General features: G+C 41.5%; 1 protein-coding gene across 1 annotated transcript in view; it reads right to left on the reverse strand.

Moving 5' to 3' along the window:
* The window catches only part of KIF5C (kinesin family member 5C), a 74003-nt gene that overhangs the window by 25139 nt on the left and 24468 nt on the right, over positions 1–24396 (reverse strand). Inside the window, exons 2-11 of the mRNA XM_030454613.1 lie at positions 23825–23915; positions 20901–20974; positions 17680–17784; positions 15096–15144; positions 14222–14277; positions 12283–12370; positions 9561–9685; positions 7844–7948; positions 7349–7497; positions 3169–3317 (exon numbers count right to left, since the gene is read on the reverse strand). Coding sequence (XP_030310473.1) covers positions 3169–3317; positions 7349–7497; positions 7844–7948; positions 9561–9685; positions 12283–12370; positions 14222–14277; positions 15096–15144; positions 17680–17784; positions 20901–20974; positions 23825–23915 — 991 coding nt within the window. The remainder of the gene's footprint in view (positions 1–3168; positions 3318–7348; positions 7498–7843; positions 7949–9560; positions 9686–12282; positions 12371–14221; positions 14278–15095; positions 15145–17679; positions 17785–20900; positions 20975–23824; positions 23916–24396) is intronic.

Genomic DNA, 24396 nt, shown 5'->3' on the forward strand with positions numbered 1-24396 from the left:
TGTGAGCTCCTGACTGCTGCCTGTGCTGCTGGAGCTTCAGGAAGGTCAGAGCCAACCTTCCTGCACAGAGCTTTCTTCCTTTTCTATGAAAAGTGACAACATTTTAGGCCCCTAAAGTTTCATAGCCTCTTTTAAAATAGTGGAGGCACTGTTCATCCTCCTGGCAGGGAATCAAGTAAACAGGATAAAGATATCAAAACCCAAAAAGGCAGATTAATCCAGATCCAAAAGCAAATTAAAATAGAGCACAACCAACTCATGGTGAAGATCATGATGGTGAAGATCATTTCTTCAAGCACTGTAACACCTACAATGGTACCTCACTCAAAGTACTTTTTGCTCTGCTTCCAATACTTAAATAATATTTTCCATTGTTAAAAAGCAAAAATGTAAATTGATTTTTCATTGGTGCATTTCACAGGAGCAGAGGAGGAAAGGAGGGCTAGGTCAGACCATGGGACCTTGCACACTCAGGAACACTTCTCAGGCTGCAGAAAATCCATCAGGAGCCTCTCAAAATGAACCTTTTGATTTTCATTTCACTGGGATATTTCCCTGAACTCAGAAGCTTTGTATGGCAGAATACCACAGGTGGAAAGAGGAGGGGAGACTGAATTGGACAGAGATGCTGGGCTGACAACAACCTCCTGCCTGTAACACACAGGATACACTTGGACACAAGGCTGCTGAAATCTTGCTTCAGCACACCCATTTTCTCCTGCCATTCTATTTTGTAGGAATTCTGTAGAACTAGATGGTCTTCAAGGTCCCTTCCAACCAAAACAATTCTATGATTTTCTAAATCTATAGAACGAGCTACACCAAGTGAGTATTCATGCCTCTATCTGGCATTTTACATTCAAGATGCAATTTCTGAGCCACTTCCATCTGTAAAGAGCCTCCTTTGTCTGAAGGTCCTTCCTAATTATGCTGTTTCAGGAGGTCAGACAAGAAATCAATGGTCTTTTGAATGCACTGAATCTATTTCTGGGTTACACCAATGAGAAAAGCAGGACAGATGGTGGGGAAGAGGAGGTGTGGACATTCAGACAAAACAATAAGGACAGAGCATTACAAGGCTTGGTTAGAGAGGAAAGGATCTATACAGGGTATTGTTTTTTTTTAAAAAAAAAAAAAAAAGAAAAAAAGGCATTTCTAGGATGGGAAGGAAATTAGAAATCGTTGCATTTAGCAACCAGAGAATGAACCAGAGAGAAGTGGAGCAGGTTGTGAATCCCCAGCACTCCTCACTCAGCAGCAGCAGCCTCACTGTCTCCATAGTGATGGTGCTGGGAAAGGGAATATTCCCAGGGCTGAAGTCTCCAGGGATAGAGGTGGAGCCCAAGCATTAGGTAAGGAGCTCCTCTGAAAGGGGAATAAACACCATGGGAGCTGTTCCTTGCACCTCTAAGGACAGGTATTTATCTCTCAAGCAGTGATTTCACCTTTCCAAACCAGACCTGCCTGTGTGACACAATCTGTGACAAATCCCAGCTCTGCTCTTGCTTTAAACACTTCATGTTTCCAAAAATTACATTTTATTGAATTGTGAGACACATCCAGATGTGGGGACTGAATGACAAGTAATGCTGAATGACAGGTCAACTTGAAAGCAAAAGCCCCAGTGTTTTACAGTGGGGTGTTTGCTGGGTGTGAAGGAGATGCAGGGTTGGTTTCTGAAGTTTGAGGGGGGTTGTTTGGTGGTTGGTTTGGGGTTTAGGGTCTGATTTTTGAAAAAAAAGAAACATGGAATATAAATGAAAAGTAAGGGTGATTTGCAAAGATTCTCTCTCAGTGTTCCAGATTAAGTAGAAGTTCATAGAATCACAGAATCATAGAATCATAGAATCCTAGGGGTTGGAAGGGACCTCGAAAGATCATCTAGTCCAACCCCCCCTGCCAGAGCAGGGCCACCTAGAGCACTTCGCATAGGAACGTGTCCAGGCGGGTTTTGAATGTTTCCAGTGAAGGAGACTCCACGACCCCCCTGGGCAGCCTGTTCCAGGGCTCTGTCACCCTTACAGGAAAAAAATTTTTCCAGATATTCAACTTGAACCTCCTGTGCTTCAATTTACACCCATTACCCCTTGTCCTATCACTGGTCATCACTGAGAAGAGCCTAACTCCATCTCCCTGACACTCGCTCCTTACATATTTGAAAACATTGATGAGGTCACCCCTCAGTCTCCTTTTCTCCAAACTAAAGAGACCCAGCTCCCTCAGCCTTTCCTCATAAGGGAGATGTTCCACTCCCTTAATCATCTTAGTAGCTCTGCGCTGGACTCTTTCAAGCACTTCCCTGTCCTTCTTGAACTGAGGGGCCCAGAACTGGACACAATACTCCAGATGTGGCCTCACCAATGCAGAATAGAGGGGGAGGAGAACCTCTCTTGACCTACTAACCACACCCTTTCTAATGCACCCCAGGATGCCATTGGCCTTCTTGGCCACAAGGGCACATTGCTGGCTCATGGTCATCCTCTTGTCAACCAGGACCCCCAGGTCTCTTTCACCTACACTGCTCTCCAGCAGGTCAGCCCCCGAGTATTACAGAATACAAGTTCTGTAACTTGTATTATGCATCAGAAATATTCCTCCTCCACTCCCATCCTTCATGGGATCTTACAATCTACTCAGAAGAGCAATTCCCTGTGTTTCTAAACAGCAAACTGGCCATTCTCAACAGAAATTTCACTTTGAAGCTACAAAAGCAGAGAGCTGTGACTATTCTCCTCAGACAGCACTCCTAATCTGTGTGCTGGACTGCTTCTTCTAATGTTAAAAATTAAAAAAATATTAAAACATTATAAACCCCCCCCAAGATCTAGTTACCTTAAAGCACAATGGGACTGATTCTCATGCCTGAGGAGGAAGGTTCTTAAAAAAACAAACAAACACAGTGACATTTTACCTTTTCCTGATTAGTATCTTTATTTAAAATAATTGATGCCTTCCTGTAACTTTTCCATCTAACCAGGTTAGTTTGGGCATTTAAAATGGTACTTTCTGCAAATGGCTGCTGCTGATTTCCCTTCTTCACTTTTCAGTTATTATTATGGAGCTGAATGATGAGCTTAGAATTAGACTGTTGTGATTTATGGCAAGACTGAAACATACATCATTTAAAAATAAAAAGAGGAGAACCCATCCCCATTTTCCAGTACGTACCATTTCTCCACCTGTTGAGTTCCAGCTCTAGGTGCTGGATAACATTCTTTAGACTCTTGTTTTTGTCTTTCTCCTTCTCGTATTTTTTCTTCCACTCCTCTGCAGTCAGCTCCAGGTTCACAGAAACTGTGTTCTTAATTGTCTTGGCTCTGTGCAACAAAATCAGGTGTCAGCTGCTCTGCAACTTCTATCTCAAAGCAACAACAAGGATTCAGAATTTTTTTCCCCTAACACAAAGGGAAGCTATGAAATAATGTCTCATTTATTTTCTGCCACCATTCCATTTGCTCTCAAGCCCTCAGCAGCATTTACTGCCTGGAAAGCTCAATAAAATTTTTCTGTATCAGCAGCCAGAGACCTGGTGCAGACATGGATCTGCCTCTTTAGATTCCCCCAAAAAGAAGAGCTCTGGGAAGTCTTAGATTAAGGACAAAACCAAAACCACTCTGCCAGGGAAGCTGTCACCCCACAGCTTCTACCAACCCTAGAATGTCCCACACCAGTGTCTGTCCAGAGACTCCATCCCCTAAAAACCATCCCTTAAACAGCACCTGGAAAACTCAGGCAGAGTTGAAGCATCACAGCATGAAGGATGTCAACACAGGGAAGCAGAGATATGGAAACTTCTCCTCCCTGCAAGCCAAAAAAGGCTTTCAAATACATTCCAAGAAAAAGGAAGCAGAACTCCTGGTCACCAGCAGGCAACTGGTACTGTTGGACTGAGGAAGGTTCTCAGGGGGAAGGGCCCAAACTGCTGCCAGCAGGCTCAGCAGTTACTGCCTCTCTAGGCAAGAATCCCCAAATTTAAACCTTTCTGCCAACCACCACCACCACCTGACTGCTGTCAAACTGCTTAGCTCCAACTCAACCTAAACAATTGCACCAGAAAATGCCAAGCAAGCAGGAATAAAATGCACAGCACTTCCTCCAGCAAATCCACATTTAAAAAGAAAACCCAAACAGATCAGGATGAATTAAGAAAGCTTCAGATCTTTGCCCTTCAGCACACAGACATTGGGTCCCTCCAAATAATCCCACTGGTATCAGATAAAATAGAGATTAAGGAAAGGAATAAGAGACCAACTTCCCACCCATCTCCACAGTGCAGGCTGAAACACCAACACCCCAAACCATGCCAAGGAATCAGCTGTAGGTCACAGGGGAAGCTCTCCTTTGGGGAGGACACAGCATCTTAATTCTTGGCTTCCCAGCACCCACTTTATGATGCTAAAACATTCTTTAAATCCTAAAACTTGTGTTTTGTCAGCAAGAACACACTCCCATCTCTACATCCCATATTCCAAACTGTGCTCCAGTGATTTGCACTTTGTGGCAAGGAGGAGTTTGGTTTCCTTAGGAAAATTTTAAAAGCCCTGTACTTTCAAAACATGCAGATGCCTCCTGATTGTCTCTGTCAAAAGCTTGGCTCAAGTTTTCACTCTTTTAACTGCACTAGGGGAAAAAATGCCACACCATAGAGCTTATCAACTGCATCACCCTCCTGATGGATGAAATATGTAGGAGATACTGAAACAAAACCCAACCTAAAAGCACAAGAAAAGATGAAAGAGAAGGAAGCAGCCCACTCCTAACAGAGGATCAGTGTAAGTGAGCCTATGAAGATGAATTTTACTCCTAACACTTCATGGTGATGTAACTCCTTGCTAGGGAAGATGGAGGGATCAGTGATCACCCAGGACTCAGACACCTTCCCCTGAATGCTATTCAAGCCCTTACCACTGTCACATCAGAAAAATGATGCACCCCAACCAAAGAGCCTGTAAAAGAAACTACCTCCCACAGCCTGCAAGATTTCTGTCTGAAATGCAGACAAACAACAGTGTGTGCAGAATGTGCACTGCTCTGCCAGCCTAGAGCATCCCCAGCTCTCCTGCTTCTTTTCCCTTTCTTCTTTCAGACCAATTCTACAGCTTTTAAGCAAACAAACCCCTCACAATACACCCTAACCAAGCACTCTCCAACAGCATCCAGCTGTTTTCCCAGTTCTTTCAGCTGACATCCCAGTCCTCAGGAAAAAAATCTTTGCAATGTTCCTCTCCCTAGCAAAGTGTTAGCTCCATCACATCACCCCGAGCTCTGCCAGCCAGGGTGTGCAGAGCTGATTTACAAATCATTTTGCAACCAAAAGGCAGGTTTGACCAATGCCCAGAGGAATGAAACCAAGAGGAATATAAACTGCAAGAAGATGGGAACTGACCTTCCTCTAAACACACTGCCTCAAGGACCTACCCTACAAATCCCCAAGGCACTCTTATACATTACAAAGCAAAAATTTGTGCCTGAAAAATTAAAACCATTTTAAAACACTGTATTACCTTTTAATCCCCTCAATCTGAACTATTCTATTGTAGTGCTTACATTTCTTTTTCCTCCCAAGCACACCTGCAGTCAGAGAGTTCAGGATAACAGGATGCAGACTGAAACCCAACACACTACCTACTCAGCTCTTAAAAATGAAACATCCCTCTGCCCTGGAGCCTTATCCTGAAGGAATTTACAGGAACTTTGGGACTGTTCTTCTGTTCTGCAAAGGTACAAGACTCAAACCCCTCTGAAATCACCTGCAGTCAGAAAATTGTATGTGGGAAGGTTTAAACTGTGAACTAGCAAACCAGTTACATTTTTACCATCAACAGAAACCAGGCAACTCATGCTTCAGAGTTGTTAATACTCTACTTATATAATTATCTAATTACTGCATCTTAATATCTGCACTTACAGAAAATATTTGTGATGCACTTCATAGCACAGGGGATTGCAGTAGAAACTTTTATCTTCAATAACTTAAACACAGGTTCATCACACAACAGAGAACTAAAACCCCACAGCCTCCCTCAGCCTGATGACAGGATAACAACCCCTTCCTTCTTTTCCATAAAAACTTCCTGCCATGACCTGTCAAGCTCCCCCTGAGGAGTTTTTCCTGCTGTTATTTAAATGGGCAGCTTATAGAAAGGACACACCAGAGGAAGCAGAATCAGAGGAACTTCTGCTTTTTGCAGCTACCTGGGTCCCTTCCCACCTCCACAAATCCCAGGACAAGTTCAGACAAGTGCTGGCAAAGCCAGGTGGGAATGTGCTACAGCAGCAGCTCTGAGCCCCTAAAGTCCCCTAACAGGAACTGCACCCCCCTGCAGCTGTTTGTCCTCCACTTTTAACTATTTCTATATAAATACACTCAAAGGATCATCTTCTCTCATGACAATCAAAGGAAAGCTCCCATTAAAGGATAAAAATGGGGCAAAGGCTTCATAGAAAGCTGTCAGATTAAACTTCTGGATGTGATTTTACTCTTCAAGGGTTTTGATGCAAACAATGATGTGGGATGGAAACCAACCCATGTTCACAGAGAAATGTAATGTCTTGGACAAACTGTTAAATAAATTCTGACTCAAACAATCAAAACTAGTAGTTTTTTCTTTCTGCTGTTACATAAATGAAGCAAAATGAGTAATTTTCCCAAGTTTCAGAGTTCTCCTCTGTTATAACAAAAGCAGTTACTGTGCAATGAGCCTGACCTCTTCTTGCACCCTTTCCAAATGTATTTCATGTGATTACTGCCAACCAACACATATGGAAGAGAAATTTTCTTCCTGAATACTCCCACACTTATTTTATCCTTGTTTGTTTCTGAGGACTTGTTCCTAAATTGTTCAGATTCTTCAGGCATAAAACCATCCCTGAGCTACCACAGGGGAATCTATCAAAGTTGTCAATATTACACTGTGTCCCCATTCTTCTTTTTTCTTGATGGTTAAAAATAAGTTTTACAGCCCTAACACTAATCCCTGAGATGCCATTCAAGAAGACACATCAATATCAAGAAGCAGCATCAGATAAATGAAAAATAAATGCTTTCCACTGAGTCAGCCAAGAGAAAACTGCCCAATACCATTATCTTCCCATAAAATTTGAAAAAAAAATACAATAACTGTACTTTCTGCAGGAAAAAGTACCAGAGCTTCTAAGGAGTGCCAACATTAACACTGATTTATCTGGTGCCATAGGGAATGAAGAGCAAGTTTCCTCAACTCCAGTCCTATTTCTAACAACTCCAGAAACAATGATCTCCATGCTTTCCAACACCAGCTCCCCTGGCTCAGAACACACCCAAGAGCTGAAGGAAGTGTCAGCCAGCCCCATGCTGAGCAGGACTCACCTCTGGCCAAACATCAGGGTTGACTTTGTTTCTGCTTCATTGAACACAGAAGGAGAACAGCAAATCACAATGGTGGTTCTGCAGTTTCCCCCCAGGGAATCCTGAAGTATCCTGGTCATTTTGCTGTCTCGGTAGGGAACGTGGGTTTTCTAATCCAAATGAGAGACAAAAACAATTTTTTAACATAATGATGTTGTAGGGAGAGAGAACATGAGTCAGCAATGAGAGGTTGAATGGGTTTGGAGCATGCAATCCTGAAGAGTAATTGTTGTGATTGGGTTAATTCAGGATGATCACTCAAGGGAAATCACTGGGAATCAGTTGCTTATCTTTAGTAGAACAGCAAAAGTGTCACAGGTTTGTGGTTGGAAAGCTGTTATTTTCTTCTTTCTGAATTGAAATGTTAGCTGACTTTTGGGGGTTTTTTTATGTGCATAGCAAAGAAGCAGACAGATAAAAAGCCATTCTTCACCAACACAAAACAGGATTACTTACAGTTCCTTCTGCCAAGGCAGATATCACATTGCCTAAAGCAGACAAAGACTTATTGATATTTTTAGCTTCATCAAGAACAGCCCCCTCTGCTCCAGTTTTGCTGACCTAGGAGAGAGAGCAGGCAACAGTCAAGCTCAGCTACAATGCAACCAACACAACCATCAAAGATGCTCTTGGAAGACAAACAAACCAAGCTTATCCTCAGCATCAATGAGAATTTCACAACCATTTTTTTTGTCCTAGCAGCCTGGAATGCTTCCACCTTTCTTCCAGAGTAAGAGCACACTGACCCTTACTTTGTCCAGGGAAGAGCTGGGAAGTTGGTGCTCTCCTGAGGACACTTGGGGACCACTCCCAAGCTCAGACTGTTCCAACCACACAGGCATTTTCTCAGGGCACACTCCATGGCACAGTGCACACCACCAAATGAGTTCCTTGGCTTTGTATTTTGCTTGCACAGACCATGATTATCAGGACAGACAAAGTGTGACTTGACTTATCCTGACTGCAAGGTTTGCTGGTCCACAAACTGGATCCCCCCCTAGGACCAGAACTCCTTTAGACAGTAAGAAAGTTTTATAGTCTTTCCTCCTTCTTTGGGGCAAGTTGGGTGGGTGGGAAAAGGCACAGAAAAGTAGGAGATAGCCATAGATAAAGCAGCAGTACTTTCCTCTAAAAATTCCATGTGACAGAAAAAGAAACATAACTATCTTTTAAGACAATCACCAAGGAAACCCTTCTTTCAGGTTTTCTTACCAGGTCCAAAGAAATATAAGAAATCCCAGAAGTGTCATTTTCAGAGCTGAACCTGACCAGGCACAAATCTCCTCAACTATGACTTTGTAATTTACCATTTTGTATCATAGGTAACAACAGAAATTCACATGGGCAATTACTCTGGTGAATGGCTTCTGGTGGATTATCAACTACTGTGTCCCAATGAGCAACCTGACAGCTGCCCAGCCTATCCATCAAATTCCTTTGTTTTCTCATTTTCAGAAAGAAATAAGAAATCCATGGCCACAATGAGAGGCTTTGCTTCACCACAAGTCATTATTTTGGCATGCACAGTAGTTACCAAGGATCCAGCTTGAATAAAGAATCCCATATTGCTGTAAAATGGCAAGGTTTATGTAATTTTTTAAAAACTTCATTTACACTTAAACAAATCTGAACACTTCAGAAGATGGCAGAATGAGAACTGGGAAACAATGACATTTTGCTACTGCATGACTGTTCTAGACCATTACCCTTGTGGTAAATAGATACAAATTCTTTTCTGGGTAGTGTTTTTCTGTATTGGGAAGCAGAACTAGTCACCACAATCAAGAGAGTCATTCTGGAAGTTTCAAATAGACTTCAGCTCTAAAACTGCATTAACTACTCCTATTCATTGATCTAATATGTGAAATAATTACAGAAAACCTAGAAATGGGACATGTCTGAATTAAAATAATTCAGCAAATTAAAAAAGCTGTCGAATTTGACAAATCTGATTCAAATTACATCACTTTGCTCAAATACCCAGAACCAAATGGAAAGCTGTTCAATGAAAATCCATTGCAAACTTTGGGCAGGTTGCTCTGAGAGGCTCCTTTCCTCCATCCCCCAGTAAAAAAATCCACAAGATTTTTATCCTTAGGACCACCTAAGATTAAGACTTAGGACCTAAGATAAGCTTTATCTAAAGAGAAGCTTTGCAAAAAGGGCAGATTACCTTCTCACTTCCAGCCAAGTCCACCAGGTAAAGCTTTCCACTGAGTTTCTTCTCAGTTTCCACATTCTCTTGTTTAATATTAATGAGGAAGATACTGTGGCTCCTAGAGCTGTGCTCATTCATATCTGCAGGGGAATCACATTTGAAAGGGTTTGTTTCAATGTCTTTAAACCCAGAACCTTGTACTGACAGCTCCTACTTTCTCCCAACATCACCATATTTACTGTATTCACAATAAAAGACAGGCTTGAGGAAAAAAACCTTTTTTTTTTCCTCTCCTTCTTTCTTTTTTGCAAGTTTCTTTTTCCCCTGAAGCAATAAAATTTGACCAGAGATAGTAAAAAACAGCAAACAAAAATTATAGCATAAGAATAATAAAATAATATTACACAGATACAATAAGAAATCAATGTTCTCTCCTTTTATGCTTCCTCATGAGTATAGACAGCTCATAGAAAAACCTGCTTTACCAGACACTACTTAGACAGAGAACTAAATGAGGATGTGTGTTCAGCATCCTGGGCAGAGACATAATTTTGAGGTGAGAAAGAGAACTTAAAGAGAAGCAATAATAATTGCAGTTAAAAGTTGGGCAGGACTCAGTGCCAGTTGTGTGAGGAGATTTCTCAACACTTTGGCAAAAGTTGTCATCAAAACCACACTATTTAAATTCAAATTTAGAATTATTTTTGTTGCTTATATAGCTAAAAATCCTCTTTCATCCAGGCAGTAGCTAGAACAGGCAGCTGAAGTTTCAGCTTCTACTTATTTGAAGTTTGATTGTAATCATATTAAAGTAGCCAAAAGAAAATATTAAGAATCTTTAAACCACTTTTTCATGGTTTATTTATTTCCTCCACCACCTTTCCCACACTCTCAGCAAGGTTTATATTTCTCTAAATCCCCTTTTCCCCACCATCTCCCAACTCAGTTTTTTCAGTAACATTTCCAAAGCTGCTCCTCACCATTGCAGTCTGGGGAAAATTCATCCCCTGTCAACTTTTGTCAGAGCTTTTCTCTGTCTGCACTAAATGCAACAGCAAAAATATTTGGAGTTTTTTTCATGAAGAGAAGAAGCAAGGGGAGGACACATCACTCAGAACAAGGAGGATGCTTTTCTATGATGAGAATCATGGAATCATGGAATTGGCTGGGTTGGAAGGGACCTCAGAGCTCATCAAGTCCAACCCTTGATCCACTCCCCCCGTGGTTCCCAGCCCATGGCACTCAGTGCCACATCCAGGCTCTTTGGAAAGATCTCCAGACACGGAGAATCCACTACTTCCCTGGGCAGCCCATTCCAATGCCTGATCACCCTCTCCAGAAAGAAATTCTTTCTCATCTCCAACCTAAACCTCCCCTGGCACAACTTGAGACCCTGCCCTCTTGTCTTGCTGAGAGTTGCCTGGGAAAAGAGCCCAACCCCCCCCTGGCTCCAACCTCCTTTCAGGGAGTTGCAGAGAGTGATGAGGTCTCCCCTGAGCCTCCTCTTCTCCAGCCTCAACACCCCCAGCTCCCTCAGCCCTTCCTCACAGCAATTCTGCTGGATCCCTTCACAGCCTCCTTGCTCTTCTCTGCACCTGCTCCAGCACCTCAAGCTCCTTCCTGAGCTGAGGGGCCCAGAACTGGACACAGGACTCAAGCTGTGGCCTCACCAGGGCTGAGCACAGGGGTAGAATCCCTTCCCTGGACCTGCTGGCCACGCTGTTCCTGAGCCAGCCCAGGATGCCATTGGCCTTCTTGGCCACCTGGGCACACTGCCATGGGAAAGCCATGGGAAGGCTAAAGCAAAACAGTATTTACCAAAGCAAGAAGGAAGAGACATGGCAGAGAAAGACACTACCCAGTGCATGACAAAAAAAAAAAAAAAAAAAAAGATTAAATTTCACCAAAAAATAAAACCACAAAAAACCAAACCAAAAACCTCACCCAAAAACCTCTCATACCCAATCAGTAGTTAGAAGCTGAGGTTCTGCCAAGTCCACTGCTTGCAGCAAAGACATGGTGCAGAATAAACTGGAAAACAGCCCTTTTTATCCCTGTAATGCTGGGAGGCTGCAGGCAACACACTGTCAGCAAATGTCTGGCCCAGGCTGAAGCCATTATTATGGTTTTTTTTAATTCAGGAGGGCTTGTTTGCTTTGCCATCCCTGGAACCCAGCCCCAGTCCCTGCTTCACTGGGATAACTGGCAAGAGACAAACAGGCAAAGGCTGATAAATGCTCTGCAGCCTTTGCTTGACTTCTGACCAGTGAACTGCTCCAATTCTTGACTTGTAGCACAGAGAAAAATGTAAGTCCATAACTTCAGTTACACCTCATTTCAAATTATCTGCATTATAGGTCACAACACTGTATAGTGCCATGGGTTCAATCCAGGTGTTCCCAAAGCTGGAGCAGTAAATGAATATTCCTGTATGCAGTGAAGCAGGGGGGAAAAGCAGAGCTTGACTGATTTTCCAGCATTATAATTTGTGCATCACTACAGTGTTCACACAACCAACTCACAAAGAACCAAGATGTCTCTAGGAGCTCCAACCAATCAATTAAGAATCTTTAAAGCACTTTTTCATGGTTTATTTCTTTTCTCTGTTACCACCACCTTTCCCACACTCTCAGCAAGGTTTATATTTCTCTAAATCCCCTTTTCCCCACCATCTCCCAACTCAGTTTTTTCAGTAACATTTCCAGAAAAGCCAGAAAAGCTTCCCCAGGCTGCTTACTTGTCACAGCTACATGACGATTTGCTTTCCCTTCATCAATGACATCCAAAACTTCTTCAGGACTAGATACAAATCTTTCTGTACAACCCTAGAAACACACACATTGAACACAGAAAAAATTAGGAAGTGTTCTTATACTCAAAATTCCATCAGGGAGGATAATTGATGAACAAAATAATTAGAAGAACCATCAACATCCAGCATGATCATTAGCAAGGCAATGGACCACAAATGTGCCTTTGAGTGACCTCCAGGAGGAATCCACAGGAGAACTTGGGAGACAATTTCCTCTCATGCAATTAAAGACTTGCTCAAATCCAAACAGAGAAAAGAGGATTTCTGTACCTAGCAAGCATGGATTGTATATACAGGTGTATTCCTGCTACTCATGTGGATTAGATTACATATCCAAATTAGTTTTTCACTCCTGAGCTCCCAGACAAGATGTATACCCTTTGTTCTCTGCCTCCATGCAATATTACTGAAGGAATTTTATATACTTTAATATAAATATATACTTTAATATAGATATACTTTATATATACTTTAATATAAATATATACTTTAATATAGATATACTTTATATATACTTTAATATAAATATATACTTTAATATACTTAAATATAATTTAAATTTAAATATTTATTTTAGATATAATTTTATCAATTATATTATTATATAATTGATATTAAGGCATATTAAGGCATATTAATTAGTATTATTAAGGCACTGTCCTGGTTTGGGCCAGGATAAAGGTGGTTTTCTGTTTTGTACTTTTACTTTTAGCTAAGTCTCTCTGAAATTAACAGCAAGTTTCTCAGACAGTGTGTGCTTCTATGATTGATAACACTTGATGTTTATAGTTCCAGCCAGAGACTGGTATGCAGAGCCAAGGACACTGCTTTCCTCAGCTCTGAGGAAAACATTTTACTGTCCAGGAGGATACAGAGGTCCCACCTGAACCCTCCTTTAGGGAGGAACAGACAAGATAGATGCCAGAATTGACCAAACAGAGTATTCCATCCCATATACGTCACACTCAGTATAAATTTGAGGCATCACGAGGGCCGAGCCAGATCTTTTCCTGATTTCCTGCTTCCCTTCCTTCACCCGGCATCCTGGAAGGATCCTGTCTGTTCATCTGCCTGTGCTCCTGATCCGTGCCAGCCCATATCTGTGTGTTCCTGCCTCCGGTTCCCAACTGCTGCCGACTCCAGGAGTCCAGCCTGGACTTTCCCAGGGCTGCCCTGCAGCCTCGGTGGTGACGTGAGAGTTATTGGGGGAAAGGAGGGAGGAATGTGGTTTCCATTTTCCTGTATATTTGTATATATTTAGTCATTTTACCTATTTATCATTACTGTTTCATTAAAGTTGTGTAGTTTAGTTTCCAACCCATAGGTCTCTCTCCCTTATTCTCTCCCCTTTCTCTATCAAGGAGGAGAGAGAGATTAATAGAGAGCCTCTGTTATTCGGTTTAATTGCCGGGCCAGTGATAAACCGTGACACACATATATTTAATTAACAAGTATACCAGATTTAAGTGAGGGCCCAGCAACTAATAAACAAAGTCCTGGCCCAACAAATCTGTTCTAAAATACTACAAGATTACAGCATCAATGCAATAAAACAGTAAAGAAGAAAATGTTTCAAAGGTTCTCTTTCATTTCCAGTATGAACTAGGAATACTGATACTCAAAACTTAACAGCATGTTAACAAAATGTAAATGTTCTCTGTCAGGAAAATAAAGAAACATGATTCAAACCCATTAATATTTCAAGAAACTGTTTAAATCCAGACACCAGAACTACTTGAACATGCAAAAAGTGGGAACAGGAGTTGAATCATCTCAGCAAACGCCCTGGGATGCAAATGGCAATGTGTAAATAAATGCATGTTTGAAAAAGAATGCAAAAAGAAGCATCAAATTCTCCTTTTACCTTAACATATGGGACTCTGTTTTTATCTTCATGTACAGCGAGGTTTGTCTTTGACACTAGAAAAAAAGAAGGAGATCACAAGGAGTAATTCCAGGGGTAATCATGTGTCAGCTACAGACAGGACAGACAAACACCATGGCTGCATTAGATTTGTAAATCAGAGCTGGAGTCACTTCCAGCTCCTTGTTAACTCCCTGCACTTCCAGGACATAAATCCCACTCCATGTTCTGCAAAGCTTGGAGCTGTTTCTTTAGAGCCAACTTCATGGCATGAGAGCTTTTGTTTATTGCTTGGGTTAATAAAATTAACACAGACCAAGTTGGATTTATAAAATAAACACAGACCAAGTTGGATTTTACCAAAGCAGCCATGAAACAAAAAAAAGAAACAAAAAAATTCACTGGAATTGACAGAATTCTTGGGTTTGTGTTACCATCACATATGTTTCTCTGTCTTCAGACAATTCCCATATTCATTAAGATACAGCACACATTTACAGACACATGCATTGAGAGGCAATTCCCAAACAACAAGCTCTGCCAAACAAGGAGTAAGCTGAATATATTCTAAATTTAACCAAAAAAACCTCAACAGAACACTGTATATTTTTTAATTAGTTTTACCTTAAGAATATATATTGCCAATGAGGCTCAGGCATGCCTCAAAGTCTGTAAAATTCTCTGTCCTCACTGATTTATGGCACTACAGAAGTAGGTGCACAAGAGACAGAGAGCAGCTAATTTAAACTGCAAGGTTCTCTTTCACAAACCCAGCCACAGAGTTTAAATTTAAATACTCTCAAAAAAAGTGTTTCCCCTTTAGCATCAGGTCAAAGCACTGTGCCAAGCCAAACACCAGAAATGCAGAACTTACCATCAAGTAGGTCCCTTATTTTGTCCAAATATATCTCAAAGTAGGAAACCTGATTGAGTAATCAGAAACATTACAGAGTTAAAATCTGGCAATTTCAAACCCTTTGTACCTGTACTTCTCTATCTGTCAAAACAAAAAGCAGCAAGGTAAAAATCAAATCCACCTCCCACACAGCTTGAATCACATCTTTCATCTGAACACTGTTGTATTTTTAATGATTTACAAGTCACTGTGCTTCCTCCATTTATCAGCAATTCATCAGAGAGCATACAAAACCCTCTTCAGACAATTCTTAGCTTCAGCTGTTTTTTTTTTTTTTAGGAGGCAAAATTGACAAAAATATTGAGCAGAATCAGATTGACTCAGCTGGTATCATATCATATAATGCAGCTGCATTATAAGGAGGATAAATTTTAACAGCTGGAAGAAGAATATTGATGTTGGGCAGCACAAAAGCAACCAGCACCTTCAATGTTCAACATCCACATTACTTAAGCCTAAGCAATATATGTTAAACTCTTAAATGAGGCCTGTGTAAAAATTCTATCTTAAGTCCCAAAGAAGAAACTGAAAATCAGTTTTTCTGTAGCAAAGAGAGAGGCAATTATCCTTTAAAAACACTCAAAATATCAGGTGATTTTTTTTGTAGTCACTTCCAGCTCCTTGTTAACTCCCTCTATTTCCATGACATAAATCCCACTCCATGTTCTGCAAAGCTTGGAGCTGTTTCTTTAGAGTGACTCTAAATTATGAGTGACTCTAAATAAAAAAGCATTTGACTCAGAGAAGCAAAAAGAAATGATCTGGGGGGGTGGTGCCTAACCATACCCTAAATAATCTTTTTCCAGGGCTTATTTAGGTAGAACACCTGAAGACTACATTCTAGATATCAGCAAATTCTACCTTTTTAGGAAAGTATCGTTTACTCCCATGTGAAAAATAAATTATATCTGTGTTTTTAGGCTAATGAGTTGATGTGACAACTGCTAGCAAATACCAGGGTGCTTTGTTTTGTGCATTTCCTTGGACATTCTTTAAAACCATCCCTTGGACCAGCTCATTTTTTAATCTGGTTCACCCAGACTCATCTCAGAGGCTTTGGACCATCCTCTTAACTCCACTGAGCACCAACACACACAGGAGACTCCAAGTTCTCCTTATTTTACACAAGGCTCTACTAGAAAGGGTGAGAAAGGAAATTATATTAATTTTCAGTGTTGGCTGAGTTAATAAAAGAATGTGACAGTTTGGTTAAGTTCTTGCTGTCAATGCCAGAATATGCATTTCTCTCCATGACAGCTCCTTGTACATTCACTCACTCAGTCACTGCTATTTAGGCAGCTTTTCTGTGAAGATCTTCATAAGTGTCAGCTCTGATAGGAAACCACTGCAAGAGCTCAGTGCTGGCAGAACATGATTTATCCTGAGATAATCTTCTGCTGGGACAGGAATTTACTCCCTTGTACAAGGGGGACCCCATCTGTTGGTATCCAAATGCTATCATGTAGAATAGCAACAGCCACAGGAGAGCTTCAGAGATGATGAAAAGAAATCAGTGTCAGTCCTGGGAAAGCCATTCCTATGAATATTCAGAGGTCTTTCTTCTGAAGAGATCAATATTTTGTATTTAGGATATTATTTGTGTATATATTGTATTTATTTGTATATATATTGAACTATTTAGATGGTTTGTTTGTACTGCTGCTGCTTTGGGAGCACCCCTCCAAGCAGGCACTGCTGTGATAAGGTTCTCCATCCAAAATGACACAGTCCTCCCAGAAGATCTTTAACTTAAAGTTCTCTGAAGATCTCTGAACTTGTTTTCAGCTCGGGACAAAAGAGGAAAATACAGATGTACCCTCAGAGACTTTTCAAAGGTTTTAATACAAATTGTCACTGATTGTCACTCATCTCCAACTTTTAGCCACAAGATGGGCAGAGAAGAGGCCATCATTTTCAGAGCCCATCACCTGGGCACAGCAGAAGGGACAGAGTTTTCAGAATCTGCTTGTACTCAGCTACTTTATTGAACTTCTACTTTACTCAACTTTATTGAAGCTGTGTAGGTGCAGTTGGTGTGTTTTGGGGAAGGGATGGCACAGAGGAGCACCCCCTTTTCCTGCAGTGCATGGGGTAATTTACTGATGTCCACTTAACAAAAAAAAAAGCTGTTCCCTGACCCCCAACTCTGATACTGAGAGCTCCCAAGGAGGAATTAAATATCAGTCAAAAATATTTGAGAGATCATGTAGCTGGGATCATGCCAGGAGCATGGAAAAACATGGTAGCTGTTTGTCCAACTGGAGACTTTGTCCACCACCTCTAGGAATCCATATCTAAGTGTTTGAGTTTGCAGTCAATGCATTAGCAACCCTGAGCTGGATACAGACTCAAAAAACACTTCTATAAAAGCCCAGTAACTCCACTGGATTATTTCTACTAAATGTCCTCAGGGAAGTAGTGGGGTTTGAGTTATAAAAGGGAGAAAGGAAAAATTCTGCAGCGTGATGCTCCAACACAAACACAGGTTCCCACCCAGCTCAGCCTTCTCCTCCCCATGAACATCACATCATGCTGAATTTACCTTTATATGAAACTCCAGGTTTTCATCCATGGAATAGATGTGATCAAAGATGTCATGTGCAATTCTTGGAATGATTCCCATGAGCTGAGGGTCATGCAGCTTGCCCTGTGGACACAAAACCCACCTGTAACTTGGAAAGCCTTGCTCAGGCACAAGAGAGGAGAAAGCCTTGTCCAAACACAACCTCCTCCAGTGGGTCCCTGTGAAAGTCTCCTGCTGCTCTTGGGGGGGATTTCCTTGAGGAAAATGTCCAGAAAAGGAGGCAGAAGGATGGGATGTGTGAGCACTCTTTGCCTGAAAGAGCATCTATTTGTTTTGTCAGCTCCTGCCATGTGCTCTGTGTGTGTCCTGCTGATAATGGGCCCTCACTCCCCAAATGAAGACAGACAAAGAAACACAAAAATCCAAATTACAGCCCAGTCCTCCCAGTTAAACCTGGTATTTGGAAAGGTGTCAGAAAGAAGCAGCATGGAAGCATTTTGTTTCTCTTTTCACCACTATGCTAGAAGGCTAAAAGGAAATCTGGGTTGCAGGGATTTGAGGATTAGAGTAATATATTCTGAGCTCCCTGGGCCTGGTGCCAGAGCACTGTGCCTTACAAACCCCACTGTTCCCCATTTGCACAACTACCTTCCTCTGGTCTTTCAAGAACTGAATATTAAATAAAAACAGTTCCCCTGCCTGCCTGGCTCTTCTTACTGAAAATGCCAGCCACGTCCAGGCAAGTTAACACCATCTGAAAACTGAATAGAAATGCACACTGAAAATAAAACCTTTTTCTGACTACAGTGTTGCATTTTCCAGATGTTTTATGAACCTGCTTAACTATGCAATAGCAACTCAGTACTCATAAGACTCCAGACTCAGAACACAGCATCTAGAAATTCTGATACACCTTTTGAATATATCTTTATTATAAAATCCCAGGCTGGTTTGGGTTGGAAGGGATTTTAAAGACCACCTCATGCCAACCCTCTGCTGTGGGCAGGGATCAGGTTGTTCAAGGCCCCATCCAACCTGACCTTCAACACGTCCAGGATGGGGCCCATATTACTGCCCATATCAGCACACAAATGATCTTACTCCAAATACTGTCCAGGGAATTTTATTTTTCTTCAAAAATAAAGTGGTTGGTCAAATTCCAAATGATAGGAAGTCAGGTTTAATCTGTTAATTATTATTCACCAAAAACTTTTAGCAAAATAGGAAGAAAATCATACATGCACACATGTTGCTCAATACTTGAGGTGTTTGTGAATGACTTGTGGGTCACATTGACCTGTTCTCCAGGTTTCCCTGCCTTTATTAGTACACCCATCTAGACATGGCTTCCTTTATGCTACAGCTGGTGAAATGACAATCAGCTTGTAAGCATCAACCTAAAATAAAGGAAATTTAACATTTAGCCTCAGACAGTTTGGAGCAGCCATGCTGACACTGCAGTTACTAAGCTACCCCCCAAAGTACCTGGGCAGAGCCCTCTGCTCATTAAAGCCTCTCCTTTTAATCAGAACATTCATTTTCACATTTCAAAATAGCAGGCAGGCAGCAGCTAAAGAAGTGTAACATCTGATTCAGTGCTGGCTTATTCTGGGATGTTGACAACTCCAAACTGTGGGGGCCCACTACTGAAAATGCTATTATAAGTCAAAGCCCATCAGTATTCACTTATGGGCAAATACTTCATTTTTAAGAAGGTTTTGGTTATATCCTGCTATAGAGGTTGGCAAATGTTTTATCTAGCAGAGAAAGACTTGTGTATGTCAGAAAGCCTACACTGGCTGTATTATACTACCATGTCCTGTTTCAGCTTAACACTAACAACCTGAAGCATTTCCCATTTCACAGAAAATCCTCCATAACAGCTTTACCAAGAGGATTTACTATTTCTTCAACTTCAGACTCTTTTTTCCTTCCACAACACACTTTAGCAATTTTACAAGAGGATGTTCAGTTAAAAGGGGGATTAAAACTGAATATGGATTTGATTCCACTTTAGAATGACAGCTCTTTCTTCATTAAAGAAGTAAAACAGCCATTTTTCTGCAGTCATTCCCTTTATCACAGCTTGTAATTCTGAATATAAATTGGCTTTAAAAGATCTTTCCCAGTGCCATGTGGAAGCACCAGCTCAAGCCCTGCAGACATTTTGATTTAATTACATTCAGAGCTGGTGGATTACTCAGCTATTGTGCCATCTGTGAGGGCTGAGCTGGTGATTTCCCCCATCCTCACAAGGACAGACTTAATTAGACAGGAGGCATCAGTTCCTCTATCCTCCAGGAAAGGAGCAACTCTGGCAATTGAAGAGCAATTTCACCAGGGCCTGCTGGCTCCAGAGAATATTGTTTTCCTTCTCCTCTAACCTTCTGCTTAGGTAGGTCACCTGATGTTATCATCTAGCAAACCCATCTGATGCTGTTAGACAAATGAAAGCAGATTTTTTTCATTCCATTTAGCTAAAACTTTGCTGTAGACCTCCTGTTTAAAGCCACCAATTGGACTGAAATGTTCCAAGACAAGCACTGTGATGGAACAATCCTCTGTGTGGATTAAATGCTTGAATGACCCTCATTTTTTAGCAAGAGAATAGAATATCTAAATGTCTCCTGACTTAACAGTTGAAAAAAAAAACCAAACCAAAACCAAAACCAAGCATACACAGGAAAAAACCTACACTGTGACACTTCATGTAGCAGGAATATGAACAGACTTAGCACTTCAGCCACTGGAATTTGGTGGAATTTGTTCTTTTCCTCCTCCAAAGCAACAATTCTCAAATTCATGCTGCAAGAGTGGTATTCCCAGAAGGGGAGAGCAAATAAGAAAACTAATAACCAAGGCCTGATTTTGATAATCCTGCATGCAAGGGAACTCTGCAGACCCTTATTTCTTTTTTCCTTTGTGGATTAACAAAGCTCACTCCAATCCTTTCAAAGATACACAATACACCTGAAGTGTTCTGAGGCAGGTGGAGAAGCTATCCTTGGTATTTTTCACTCACCATTTGTTAGCTGAGCTAGGGATCTGCAGACATTCCTTGAAAAAAACTCCACATTGAAAGAAAAACTACAGCTTAAAAGGCAGTAGAAGCTAAACATGCCCAGATCTCTTTTTATATGTCACTCACAGCTGAGTGCTCCAGATAGCTGCCTTGTTCAGGTAATTGGTACATCTCATCCTACTGCTGCTACTAAACTGAATCAATTTTGTCACTGTACCTCCATAGTATGGGTTTTTCCTGATGATGTCTGTCCATAAGCAAAGATTGTGCCATTGTAGCCTTCAAGAACATCTGCAAGAAGAAGGAAAGCAATTAAAACAAATATTGATGTTTTAAGGCATGATTATCACCATTTTATAAGTCTTCCACAATGCTAAAGTTCAATTAGACAATAGTTTGGGCAATAAATAATGGGGAAAATATGACCAAACTAGTTATCCTGAGGCAAATTTCATAACAGAATCTGAATTACAGAATTGTTGACATCTCTCTCACTTTCCTGGGGAAAAAAAAAATAAATCTCTGGAACTAGAAAATAGAAAGTCAGTAAGCCATCCAGTGAGAGCAGTCATTACAGCAGTTTTCTCCTCCTCCCAGGACACACAAATGTTCCCATGTGCCCACAGCTCCAGTGCTCAGCAATAGGTTGGGCCATTCTATATTCCCCTCTCAATGTAAGGGAAGATGCAGAATCTGCATAGAGATCCAGACTGAGAAGATGAAGCTGTTTTCTGTCATGGGGAGCAATGGGAAGCAAAGCAAAAGTGGTGGCAATCACACTCTGTCGTTTCCTTAATGATTTAATAACATTTCTTCTTGGTAAAAAAAGGGCAAACCCAAGTTTCCAACCTTGTGATGTGTCCCAGTGAGGATCCCCCCCAAACTGGCACTTGTGCTCCTGAGAGCACCTTGGACAAAAACCACCCCAGTGCCCACCCCACCAGAAACTGCTGTAAAACACAGATTTCTCCTCCTCCTCTTAAAATACTCCTTGTTTCTCCTGGTTCTCACATAGGGAATGTGAAATACTTATAGAGTCCTTGAGAGGTTTCCTTAAACCTAATCCCATTTCTGCTTTAGTGAAAAAACCCCTCATTTAGATCATTCTTATTGTCAACATACTTATTACAACCATTGTTTTAGAGATTCCCTGGCCAGCTGGCATTTTCTGTAGTAACATTAATCACAAGGAAACCACCAGCCCTTTCATGGGGGTATAATGAAATCTGGTCACAAATGGTAACCTTGAGAAGCTCTCTGAAAAAGGCTCAAAGATTTAAATAATGCTCCAAGTTGCCATGAACTCAGCTTGCATTTCTATGTAGAAAAATGACATTGTTCCAGACTACCAGAAACAGCCCAGTCCATTTCACATTCTTCACTTTATTAGGCTTTAAACTGGAAATAAATTTAAGGAAATGCAAGCCCAGAGCTGAAGAACATCACCCCAGTAATGCTGTGCTCTCCCTGCATCCCAGCCTATCTTACAGTCACATCTCCATCCTTTCTCTCCCTTCCCATCACTCTCCCTTTCTCTTTCTCTTTTTTCCCCAGTTCTCTTTTCCTTCTTTTACACCCTTCCCCCACATCACACTTGCCTTCCAAGTTATCCAGAAGGCTGAAGTTAATACACATGCAAAAGTAGGTTTGAACTTCATTTTCAAACAGGACCTTGGAAAGTCTTTGCCTTTCTGTTTCATTGATGAAGAAAACTTAGTCACTGGCTTAGCTCTTCCAAATGGCTCTCAAACAGGGTTTTATTTCTCTCACCACTTTCAGAGGAGCCCAATTTCCACAGGGGATATAAAACCCCTTCACAAGGCTACAAACAGCAAGATGCTGCTTCTCTTAGCACACACTGTAGTACTGAAACAACTCCCCAGACTGCCAAAAGTTGCCTGGTGTGTCAGCAGCCTGAACTAATGATTTCTAAGCTCTGCAACTCCAAGCCCTCCAGTTTTTATGAAAGGTTTACCCCTCTGAAGTCAGAATTGCTGTAATTAGCCTTCCTGCTGAGAGGAGGCAACTCAAGTCTTAGGACTCATTTCCTCTCTTCAGCATAAAATAATTCAGCTTCTGGTCCTTACCCCCAAACATCTAGACTACACACGTGGTGGTTTGCTCCAGGCTCTCCAGGTGAGCCCAACTATTTCATCCAGAACAGAATCAGGGGTCTGCAGGGACCTCACCCCACCAGCAGACACACAAGCTCTCAAAAAATCCATCTCCATGCCTCCACCACCACTGAGTCCTTCCAACACTTCTTCAGTGCCTTCTGCACCTCTGAGCAACCCAAATACCACACCAATTCCACAAGCACCCTTGCATTGCTATGGAAGCATAACCCTGACATCACTCCCAGTGCCCACACACTTGGATTTAAAAGCAAAAACTGAGGAGGAAATCCTGAGGGGCACAGGGACTCCACAGAGGGCCATGGAACAACAAGATCAGGTGCTACAGGTAAGCCCTGAGATGCTGTAGGAGTTGTAATCCCATCATGGATGGATTTTCCAACACCAGAACCAAGTAGGAGAGCTGAGGGTGGTTTGGGAGGTGGGGGAAGGATGGCAGACAATTAAATCACATCCCAAAATGTTTGAGTCTCAAGTGAAAATCTTGACATTTCAACAGTTTAGGGAGGTTTTGTTTAAAACAGAGTGCTATCCAACAGGCACTTGTGTTCTCATTTTAAATGCAAGCCATCTGCACACAAAGCAGCCACAAAACCAGTGGTTCTACATTTTCCTTGAATGATCCACCCTTCCATCCACAGATTCCACACTCAGCCTGTACTAAACAGCTTCCCACTGCATGAAGAACACGCTTTTTGTTGCTTATCACATACCACAAAAAGCAAATATTTGTGTGGAATAACAGTCACACACAAGCAGAAAGGGAGGAACAACTACTGCAGCTCCTTCAGCTCTTGTTTGTTTGTTTGTGTATTGAAATTTTGGTTTGGTTTGGTTTTATTTACACAGGCAAGTCCTCAAAAAAGGAAATGTCTGGAATTACTAATTACTGAACTCCCATGCAGACATTTAAATATTTCTTATCCTGTCTTTAAATAGCTTGAGGGGACTGGGAAATATCTTTTTCCCTCCCCCAAAGGAGGAATAAAAGAAGATTAACACCTACCTTTAACAATCTGCTTGGCACAGGCATTATAAACTTGTTCCTGGGTTGTGTTGGGAGGTAACACTCTATCAAAGACATAAGGCTTCCCTTGCTGGAAACAAAAGAAAAACTCTGTAAGATAAAGAACAGTTAAAACAGTTTATAGAGCCAATTTAGCAGGATCCTGAAATGCAGCATTCCCTACAGAAGCAGCCATTCCCTGCAATGGAGATGACAATATTTTGTTGACTAAACAGCTGTGACATCTCACGTGCTCCAAAACCATCTTTTCTGTGGCTGGCAAATAAAAGTTGGCATATGTTTTTTGTGCCTTCACATCTGGGTCAGCAGCTACAGCTGCAGGAAACAGTAAGCTGAGATCCCAGCAATTGGAAGCTGATTATTTCCCCTCATCCCTAGGAGACAAGGGGCAATAGCCCTAGAAATATTTGCAGAAGTTTTGGCTGTTCACAACTGCAAAGCAGTGAAAGCTGTGGAGGGAGAAAGAGGAATTCTGAGGGGATAAAAAGTTTGCAGGTCCTGCAAGTTGCCTTTTGCTGAGGTCAGGGTGGCCCAGCACACCACAGCAGGAA

This window comes from Calypte anna, chromosome 7 (genome assembly GCF_003957555.1).
Source record: "Calypte anna isolate BGI_N300 chromosome 7, bCalAnn1_v1.p, whole genome shotgun sequence".
NCBI classification, from domain to species: Eukaryota; Metazoa; Chordata; class Aves; order Apodiformes; family Trochilidae; genus Calypte; species Calypte anna.